The 11,099-nt window shown below is 39.0% G+C and overlaps 1 protein-coding gene across 1 annotated transcript in view; it reads left to right on the plus strand.

The window, feature by feature from the left end:
- Positions 1–216: 216 nt before the first annotated feature.
- Positions 217–11,099, plus strand: part of GHITM (growth hormone inducible transmembrane protein) — a 14,739-nt gene continuing 3,856 nt past the window's right edge. Inside the window, exons 1-7 of the mRNA XM_008593516.1 lie at positions 217–267; positions 2,051–2,215; positions 3,222–3,321; positions 5,190–5,301; positions 5,679–5,820; positions 8,648–8,756; positions 10,296–10,484. Coding sequence (XP_008591738.1) covers positions 2,087–2,215; positions 3,222–3,321; positions 5,190–5,301; positions 5,679–5,820; positions 8,648–8,756; positions 10,296–10,484 — 781 coding nt within the window. The 5' untranslated portion in view covers positions 217–267; positions 2,051–2,086. The remainder of the gene's footprint in view (positions 268–2,050; positions 2,216–3,221; positions 3,322–5,189; positions 5,302–5,678; positions 5,821–8,647; positions 8,757–10,295; positions 10,485–11,099) is intronic.

Consider the following 11,099-nt stretch of genomic DNA (forward strand, 5'->3'; position numbering starts at 1 on the left):
GACTGTGACGTTTCAGCCACAATCTCCAATCGGCCCCGCCCCACCAACCCGGAACCCCGCCTCCGGTGTGCCCGCCTTTCCGCCAAAGGCCTGCTCGTGATTGGCTGATCAGACGATTTACCGCCTCTCCGGATGTCGCGTCACTTAGTGAGCAGGAGAGGCTGCGCGCGCAGAGGCAATAAGCAGGGGAGGGACCGGGGAAGTGGGCGCGTGCGCGTTTCGCCGCCCGGAAGGGGAACTTGGCGGTGGAGGTGACCGGGGACCGAGGTACTTCTCCCCCGGATCCGCGAGCGCCCGGGATTCCGGTACTCCTGGCGGGCGGGAGGCGGCGGCGCTCCTGGCTGCGTCACGGCCGCGCACCGCGTCAGGGTCGCCGTCCTGTGGGTGACCAAGGCGAGGGGTGGCGGCCACGGGGTCAAGCGTAGGCGGGCAAGGGCTCGCTCTGGTGGTCTCTCCCTGGGCTGCGAAGTGCTGAGTCATCTGCCGCAGCGCCGCCGCCCTGGTAGCTAAAGCGGCACCTGGGCCGGGGCGGGGGCGCTGTAGAGGTGCGCGTTGCCCTGGGGGTGCTGCAGGCTTGCTGCAGGGTGCTTATCCCAGTCTGGTGCGCTGGGTGAACCTTCTCGGGGCACCAGGAGCCCGAGCTCACCAATGCTCATGGACGCGTAAGCTCTTACGTAAAGGCAGGTAATATTTTGTCCATTTTACAGCTAAGACACGTGAGTCTCAGAGGTCGAGCACCCGCACAGGTCACTTCTATCCACTCGAAGCTGGATTCCCAGTCTGGGCTAAGGAGGAAGGAAGGTGCAGGACAGCCATGGGTTGAGATGATGTAACGGCATGAAAGTGCGATAAGGGCGCAGTATTTTCTCAAGAGACAGGTGCCCCTTATTGTGTACCCTTCACGGTTTCAGCAGCAGAGCTGGAAGGACACAAAGATATTTTAAAGTAAGAGTTACTAGCTTTGGGGGTGTTAGTTAAAACACATTCCTGGTCCCATTCCTAGGCGTAGAATCATTACGAGCGAAGTGAAACCCAGAAGTCTACATTTTAAGATCCATCTCGGCAAGTTTCAAAGCAGATACTCCAAGGGTCAGCACTGCAGTCTGAACACTGTTTCAAGTCCAATTCTCTTGTTACTGATGGGATGTAAAATGAGACCCAGAAGGGTAGTCATTTGCCTAAGATTCTTTACAGATCATTGGCAGAGGTGGGTTGTTAGCCCAAGTTGACCTATACTTGTCTTCTCATTTTCACCTGTCATAGTCACCTCAGCATTACAGAAAGACATTCAGCTGACTTCTGGTTGACCTCTGATCTGGTATAATCAGGCCTAGAGCTAAGAGAACCCACTTTTTAGCATGCTTTTCTTTTGGGGACAGCACTTGAAGGAGTCTAACATGAGTAAAACTGGGTTGGTAACTGAGTTTACTTTGAAAGATTGGTGTCCTTTATGTCATTCTAACAATTGAATAGAATAGGTTAACTTATTTTGAGTATTTTTATATCTTATCCTGAAGGGAAGTAATATTTGATTTATAATTATAGTGGAATAGATAATTGTAATTTATATCTTGGCTTCTTTTGAAGTCTTTTAACTTTGTCATACTTGACCTTGAAGAGTTATTCATCTCTTCCTTGGATGACATTTTTTCTCTGCTCAGAAGTTATACAGATTCTTTTAAATTTTCCAGTTGACTAGTAGTATAAATCTTAAGACAGAACTTGTAAAAAGCCATCACAGACCGTATAATCATGTTAAGATATTAAAGCCCACTCTGTTACATGTGACTTTCGCAGTCATACCTCCTGTTATTGGTTAAACTGGGAATTAGACCTAATTTTATGGCTCAAATTAGTACCCAAACTGGCTTCTGTGGGATGGGTTTCTTGAATTACAAGGGACAAGAAAAATATTCATCATTAAAAATTAAAAGGTTGCCTTTATTCTATCTTTTTCTACTAAAAGATAATTTGTTCCTTCTTGTCTCTGGCTCCTTTTTGTCCTTACCTTAATTGGTTAATGGGTTATTTTTTGTGTCTTTCTAACTAGCATTTCAGATCTGCTTGATAAACCTGGTGCACCACTATGCTGGCCGCAAGGCTTGTGTGTCTCCGGACACTACCTTCCAGGGTTTTCCACCCAGCTTTCACCAAGGCCTCCCCTGTTGTGAAGAATTCCATCACAAAGAATCAATGGCTCTTAACACCCAGCAGGGTAAAGATAATCTTAATGTTTTTATATTGTCCGTCTTTCTTTGTTTTGTGTCCCTGGAACTTTTTTTTGTTAGAGTATGAAGCTTACTGCTCTGCTCTAGTGATTGCTGAGACAGCCTTGATAATGTCCCCATTCAGCTCTTTCTTAGTTTTGTATCATTCTTTTCCCTCCTTATCACATACGAAAAGAGAAAAAGAGCTCCGCTAACTTTTCTTTTACTTACATCTCTTGGAATTTGTCATTCAGAAAATTTATAGTAAATTGTGAGTGATCGAAAGTTACATGATACAACAAAAATCATAGGGCCTATAGTCAGAATTTTAGGGATATTACCCAAGGATATTACCAGTTGGCCAATAGCTTATTAATAAGTTACTAAAGATATTTCAGCTCTTGTTTAGAGAGTGATAAAGTAAATGTCAGGTTAGAAAGAAACTCATTTTCTTTTTCAATAGACTTCTCTAGCATTCAAATTAGAAGGAGTACACGTTTTGAAGAATGAGATAAATAAGGAGAATATACAGAAACTGAAGGAGAGAACTTTTTCCCTCTAAAATTAACTGTTCCACTGTTGAAAAAGGGTGAAAACAGAGGTGTAGTCATCATCCTTGCCTTTGTGTTAAGGAAGGACACCTTTCTTGAGACAAAATATAGCTACCACTTATTAAGTGCATTTTTTAAAAATGTTAATAAATTTACATTTTGGTATTTAGTGTCTAGAATATAATAATTCTAGGTATATAAATAAAATCTAATTTATAAAAGAAACATTCTGAAATTTAAACTAAGAAGTGTATAATGAATTTGTGAATCATTTCAAAGGTGAAACACAGGTTAAGGTGTACATTAAATTTTTTAGGTCAGCCAACAAACTTTCATAATGAAGCTACATATATACAGAGTACCAGGTTTCTTTAACTAGAGTTTTCTAGTGGGGATAGATTCTCCATTATTAACATTTTATTTTGGTGTGGGTTATATGTGTCTTTGTTTGTATGTGTGTCAGGAATATGCCACCAAAACAAGAATTGGGATCCGGCGTGGGAGAACTGGCCAAGAACTCAAAGAGGCAGCATTGGAACCATCGATGGAAAAAATATTTAAAAGTAGGTGGCAGTCTTTAGTTTTTAACCTAGAGTCCATGGGTATGTTTCAAGTGGTCCATGAGTAGCCTCCTAAAAATATGTGCAAACTTGCCTATATATGTGTTCTCTGGAAAGAAAGGCTACATTATTTTTCTCAGGGATCTGATGACCCCCAAAAGATTGGTAGTTGGCACTGAGTTCAGTGGTTCCCAGTCCTATTTCTTCCAGTGCAAATCATATTACCATTTTTTTTCCTTTTTGTCTTTTTTACTGACTGGTAACGGGATCGCAACCCTCGGTGTCGCGCCTGTACCGGGGACCTGCAACGGGATTGCAACCCTCGGTGTTGCGCCCGCACCGCGCTCAGCCAGCGAGTGGGAACCGGTCTCCACATGGGATCCGAACCCTCGGTGGGAGCGCCGCCGCACTCCCAAGCGGCGCACTCTCCAGTGCGCCACTGGGCTGGCCCATCCATTTTTTAATGAAAGGATTGTTAGTTAATATGTCACAGTCTAAAAGGTATAGTCTGTTGAGGAAGTTCATTTGAAGTTGTTTAGGATTGTCATTCAAGCATGTAATATTTGTGTATGTTTCAGGTCAAGAATAAATCACCAAAACACAGATGTTAATAAAAGCCTAGCTGCCCATATAAGGCACCTCAGGAGTGCAGTAGCTTAATGAAGTCAGTTTGGTTCACAGTTTGGATTTCAGCTTTGCAAGTCTAGAAACTAGATTGTTAATCTTCCCAAAGCTAACCAAAGAATACCACTGCTCCTTAACAATCTTATAAAATGTCAGTATATTATAACGGAAAAGAGCCCTAATTGGTATCCCTCAGGTCATTTCTTTCTGATTAGTATGTTGATCCTAGAGACCACATCATATGAATTATGTAGGGACAGCATAGAAACATTCTTAGTGAACACATTCAGACTAGAGGAGTAAGGTGCTCTTTCTGAATTCCTCCATCGAGTTAGAGTGGATAAATTGTCTCTCAGTACTCAAAAAGAGGATCACTCCCTTGATTCTGCTGCATAAACACTGATTACATTTTTTTCTTTGGTTCTTTTTTTTTCTTAACCCCAGGTAAAGCATCACCTTTGTTAGTATCACTTTAGACCCAGTGTGGTATGACTGACATTTCCTTCTCATTTTTTACTTTCTAAGAATGTCATGAGAACACACCCCAGTCTCTTAATTGTAGAATAATGTGTATCACAGAAGTATTCACATCTACAGATACACTGTCCCCTCAAATATTGTTGAAGTAAGGTTGAAGGTTAATTAAGTTTGGTAATTTCCTTTTTGAACTAATTATTGTACCTTTTTTTCAGGGCTGTCCTTTTCTATCGGTCCCCTAACTTTGAGGCCATTTCTATATATCCATTTAAACTAATGAGGACAGTTTTGAAGAAATACAGCATATGATTTGCTTCCCCTCGTAAATATTGTGAAGACCTTACAACCAGTACTTCAGTGTAGTCAAGACATGACAGTAAAGATAGTCCTTAACTTACAATGGTTCAACTTAATGGTTTTTCAACTTTATGGTGTGTGAAAGTGATACACATTCAGTAGGAACCATACCCATGCAACCATTCTGTTTTTCACTTTCAGTGCTGGATCCAGTAAGTTACGTGAACTATTCAACACTTTGTTATAAAATAGGCTTTGTGTTAGATGTTTTTGCCCGTCTGTAGGCTAATGTAAGTGTTCTGAGTGCATTTAAAGTAGGCTAGGCTAAGGTATGATGTTTGGTAGATTAGGTGTAATAAACACATTTTCAGCTTGATGTTTTCAACATACCGTTGGTTTATTGGGACGTAGCCCCAGCATAAGTCAAGGAGCATCTGTATTAATTAACCTGCATTTCCTCCTGTGTTCTGCAGTTGATCAGATGGGAAGATGGTTTGTTGCTGGAGGGGCTGCTGTTGGTCTTGGAGCATTGTGCTACTATGGCTTGGGAATGTCAAATGAAATTGGAGCTATTGAAAAGGCTGTGTAAGTCAATTGTTCCTAAACATTTTCAGCATTGAAACAAAAGTTCCAGTTTTCTTCTCAACTTTATTTTTAGTCATTTTTGGAACGTTTTGTGTCTAATCTTCATCTTTGTATATACGTGAATAAAAATAGAGTTTCTTTTGCTTCCTTGGCGTATATTTATTCAAACCTAAATAAAGATCTTTTACCACAGTTATATTTCTTTAAGCACAGAGAAAATATATTGCTTTTTATGTGTCAAGTGCTTACATGTTTTTTTAAATGAATAAGATTTAGTGCAGTAGAGAGATTTATCCCAAGGTCACTCAGCTGGTAAACGTTTCAATCAGAATTCACATTCATAATTTTATAAATCAACCTTGTCATGTTTCTTGCAGAATTTGGCCTCAGTATGTGAAGGATAGAATTCATTCTACCTATATGTACTTGGCAGGAAGTATTGGTTTAACAGCTTTGTCTGCCTTGGCAATAACCAGAGCTCCTGTTCTCATGAACTTCATGATGAGAGGCTCTTGGGTGGTAAGTCAGCTTATTTTTGTTTGCCTTTTCCATCTAAAGATCAAAGAGTAGATGAAATACATTGTGCGGGGGGAGTATTAAATGAGAAGAATACTGTATAGAATGAGGTTTTGTTCAAATCATATACGACATTACTGCAGCTGAGACAAAGTAGGAAGTTCATTCTGAGATAAGTCAGCTGTTATTCTTTGTTGAAGACGTATATTAATAGCACCATAGGAGTTGGAAATCAAACGTACAGGGACATACTTCTTACCTAACAATGGATATCAAGCAGCATTACTCTATTTTGTAGCAATTTACTGAAATATAAAGCAGATGCAAACCATCTTAGAGGTCAGTGGGAAATAACCTGTCACAAAAAACTAAGCATTCTGTGCTTTTAAGAGTGGAATAGTGCTGCCTTGTTTTTTTCTAAACTTCTTGACCTTATGTAAGGTTTTATGTTCCATGAGTATTTCTTGAATGCTTGTTATTTTACTAGATACCAAAATATGATTTCAGATGTGTTCCTGTTTTCTCAGTATCTGGGAGAAGAGATGAACTGTACTAAGTGGTATAGGATGTGCGATAAGCAGAAAGTGCATAACAGTTGAAAGATGTTTCTGACTTAGACTGTTAGGGAAATTCCATGAAGGAGACTTTATATTTCATTAGGGTTGTTGAAGGCTAACATGTATTATTTTAGAAGAGGACAACAAGGGCAATCCAATTTTACTAAACAACTTGAGCAAAGGAGAAGAGGTAGGAAAACCTAATTTGTGAAGTGATTTACAATCCCTTTAGTGTAAAGTGTAAGTGTTTGAGGCTTGGAATGTGAAGAAGACACTTAGAAAAGGTATGTTTGATGCCAAGCTAATGAGATTACCTAAGCAGTTGAAGGCCATTGAAGATACTGAAACAGCAAAAATATGATTTGTATTTGAGATTGAAGAACTAACGTGGAAGAGACATGAAGCAGGTGTACCAAGTATGCCTTTGTAAGATCTGAACTGAGAGATAAGAACCTGAACTAGAGCAATGTGTGTGAGCCCGGAGGGTCAGGAAAGACTGGGAGAGTTTAAGACTTACTGATTCCCCCCATAGGTAATCCAAATCCATAATATTTCTCCTCTGTCATGTTTTCCAAAAGAAGAACCATTTACAATAGCATAGCCATTTGGACACCTAGTCTTAGGATCATGCTTTTCAAAAGACTTCAGAGAATTTTTATGCTTGGGCTGTTCCCTTAGCCTCTCTGGGCAAAAGATCACTCCTCTGCTCTTAGGGATTCTTAAATAAAATAGTTGAGAAAGCCAAAGACAGAGATGAAGATGTAGCATTTAGTGTGACAGACATATATGTGTGGGTACTACCAAAAGTTCATGGAAAGTTTTATATTTTAATTCTATTTTTCTGCACACTTTTTGAACTGTGTGTATATGTGTATTACACATACAGTTTAGTGTCAAAGTTTTTCCCAAGTGCTTTTAAACCAGAAGAGAAGCATCTGACACTGCCCTGGGCATCCAGGGTACCTACTAGAAAAAGCATCCTAGACGAGGAGATATAATACCATAGCAAGTCAGCCACGTAGGAAGAAGCTATTCTTAGGCATAATCCACAGAATTAAGGAAGCATGAAACTTTCGGGGACATGTCTGTAGCCCTACCAGTTCAGTATAGCTGGAATATAAAGCGTGGAAAGGTAAAAGGCAGGAAATGAGACTGGATCATGAAGGACCTGAAAAGAAAAAAATATAATTGCATGTTTCCATGAAGAAGTAAGGAAGAAAAAAATGGAGAAAAATATAACTACAGTTAATATCCTGAAAATGCTGTGCATAGAGGATGTGTGATGTAGTTTTTAGTAATTGTTTCTTTATTAGAAAATGACGGAGTAGAACCCAGTATGCTTTTATGTATTAAGGTTTTTCTATTATCAGCAAAAACAGCTGTTCTGTTTACCTGTATTTTACATCAGATGTTGACCGTCTTGATACCCATAGGACAGACAGTCGATACGAATGAGTGAAGAGGCCTGATACGTCACATGGGATTGTTGGCATCTGGAGAAAGTCTTCCCAACCAAAGTGCTCATCGCTTTCAGTTGTCTTTGATTAGTTGATCAAACAAGATAGATCAGCTGACCTGATTATCTACCAGTTTGCAGTCTCTGCTTTAACATTCTTGAAGATTGATTGTCACTGTCTCTCTTTCATTATACACATCTCTTCTTGTCATACACAAGGAATATTTAAATATAACAATGGAAAGCTAAGATAGGCAAAGAAGGAAGCCACAAACCTGGGAGAATAGAAATGTAGAATCTTACTTCTCATCTTCTTTTCCATATGCCATAAGTGATATTTAGTTTCTATTTTTCAGGGACTCGTTTAGCAAATACGGAGTTAAAAGCAATGTGCTATCTATATTTCTTCTAATTAGTAGGCCAGGAGTGATTTTAAAGAGAATGCTATTTGTGCTGTACCAAAATACGTATTTTAACTAAGAATAATTATCCTGGGATTCTTAAAAGGGTTTTGTTTCATCTCTGTCCAGCAAAAATAGCATTGTGAAGAGGATGGTGCCAGTCCAAGCTAACTCATGAACTTGAAGCTGTCGGCTGAAACTCAGATATCGCAAAAGGGGCGCTCTTGCTAACTTAGCTGAAACTCTGAAATAAACTCAAGGCTTTAATGTGCCAGAAAAATACAGGATTCGGTTTATTATCCTTCATCTTTATAAAACTGGTTTATTAGAAGTGACTAATTGTACTTGAAACTTGTGTGTTTCTACATTGTTTTTATAAAAAGATTAATTTTTCTTAACTTTTTAAATTCTTTCAGACAATTGGTGCAACCTTTGCAGCCATGATTGGAACTGGAATACTAGTACAATCAATACCATATGACCGGAGCCCAGGCTCAAAGCATCTTGCTTGGTTGCTACATTCTGGTATGTTCTATTTTAAGTTGTTAAGCAACCTTATTATCTTTTGGGGGTGGCTCTTCGCAGCTGTGAATGACTTATACATAATTTAATTAAACCTCATATTCAGAAAATGCAGTTTTCTGTAGTCATTACGGGTTGCGTTATTGTCAGACCTCTGCTCTGAAAAGTTGGTTCTGACACTAATACCGTGGACATTCCCAATATTGAGGTGGTCTCCTATAATAGTTTAGTATATGCAGAGATTTATTTTTGTATTTTTGTCCAATACGAGGAGGATTTCAGATTTGATACACATCCCATGAGAGTTGTTTTTGTTTAGTGTCTCTATAAAGAAAAGAAACTGAGAATAGAGCAAGTTTTGCTAAAAATTTTGTTGCCAATTACAAAATTGATGGGAATCCTAATAGAAATGTTATACGTAGAAATTTTTATCCAGTATCTTTCCTAGAACAACAATTATTCGTGAGATACAGTATGCCTTATTATTTGATCTAGAAATACTACTCTTGCAAAGAGATACACTAGTATTGAAAATTCAGACAGCTGGCCAGTTGGCTCAGTTGGTTAGAAAGCATGGTGTTATAATACTAAGGTCAAAAGGTTCAGATCCATGTACCAGCCAGCCACCAAAAAAACCCCACAGATTTAATATAAAGATAGCTCTGTGCCTATTCTATGAGGTAAACTCTATTTAAGAAAAGGGTAACTTATTCTGCTCACCACTGAAATAATGCCCTATCTAAGATATGTTTTTAATTAAGGAGTCATTTACCTTCATTAATGAAATTATTGATACCTTTCATTGTAATTTTTGTGAAGATATATATATGACAACTAAAATTATTTTTTATAAGTTGTGATAGCATTCACTATTACACAAAGTAATGGTCGTGTCTGTTCTGGAAGTTCTCACATTTTAAGATTACCATCATGTAGTCTTTCTCTTGTTTTACTTTATATTCTTTTGGCAGCAATAGGTTTGACCTTGAGTTACTCATTTTAAGCCTTTTTATCTCAATTCTTAAATGTATGAATATTGTAAAAACTGGTGGTAAGATCCAAATAGTGAGCTACATGGAATTTGACAAAGTTACTAAAAATATAGATTAGTTTTTGTGCTTGTGAGCTGTGATTGTTTTGACTAGTAACAGTGTTAATGTTATGACGTAGAATTTGAACAGCCATTAGTTTTTGTGCTTGTGAGCTGTGATTGTTTTGACTAGTAACAGTGTTAATGTTATGACGTAGAATTTGAATAGCCACAGGTTTGGGTTGTGAAATTTTGGGGGTTAGTATTATCTGAAGGAAACACTTTTAGTCATATTGCTTAACAATAAGGTATGATACATTATGATGGCATGTGAGAAGTCAGCCACAGGTTTGGGTTGTGAAATTTTGGGGGTTAGTATTATCTGAAGGGAACACTTTTAGTCATATTGCTTAACAATAAGGTATGATACATTATGATGGCATGTGAGAAGTGGCATTTTCCCTTTGGTTGTTATTTACTAAATACTTAATGAACACTTGCCTTTTCTTCAGGTGTGATGGGTGCAGTGGTGGCTCCTCTGACAATATTAGGCGGGCCTCTTCTCATCAGGGCTGCATGGTACACAGCTGGCATTGTGGGAGGCCTCTCCACTGTGGCCATGTGCGCACCCAGCGAGAAGTTTCTGAACATGGGAGCACCACTGGGAGTGGGCCTGGGTCTCGTCTTTGTGTCCTCACTGGGTAAGCTGCTGTGCTCTGGCACTTGATTCTTGGTTCATAGTATACTGAAATCTGAAATACACATGTATACTAACTCATTAAGAGCCATTTTTTAAAGTTCTTTAAAAGATATATCTCATTTTACTGGATTTAATTGTTCAGGGTCATATGAAAATCTTGGCACCATGGTCAATCATCATTTACCAGAAACATCTAAAATGGGAAAGTTAGTCTGGAGAACGTGCAAATTGCTCTGATGCAAGAGCCTTGATGTAATGTGGGCAAGTGACCCACTGGAGGAGTGAGTGTCATGGGCTTTGAACTAGTGTAAGTAAGATTAGACCCTGCAAATACTCAGATATCTTCTTACCTGCACAGTATACCAAAGAAACTTTTTTTGGAGTAATATAAATTATAAATCCAGCTATAGAAAAGTCCTTTTCTGAAAAAGAAAATCTTAATTTTTTTCTTTTCCGACTTTGATTTCAGGATCTATGTTTCTTCCACCTACCACTGTGGCTGGTGCCACTCTGTACTCAGTGGCAATGTATGGAGGATTAGTTCTCTTCAGCATGTTCCTTCTGTATGATACCCAGAAAGTAATCAAGCGTGCAGAGACAGTACCAGTGTATGGAG

This window comes from Galeopterus variegatus, unplaced genomic scaffold (genome assembly GCF_000696425.1).
Source record: "Galeopterus variegatus unplaced genomic scaffold, G_variegatus-3.0.2 Scaffold9290, whole genome shotgun sequence".
NCBI classification, from domain to species: Eukaryota; Metazoa; Chordata; class Mammalia; order Dermoptera; family Cynocephalidae; genus Galeopterus; species Galeopterus variegatus.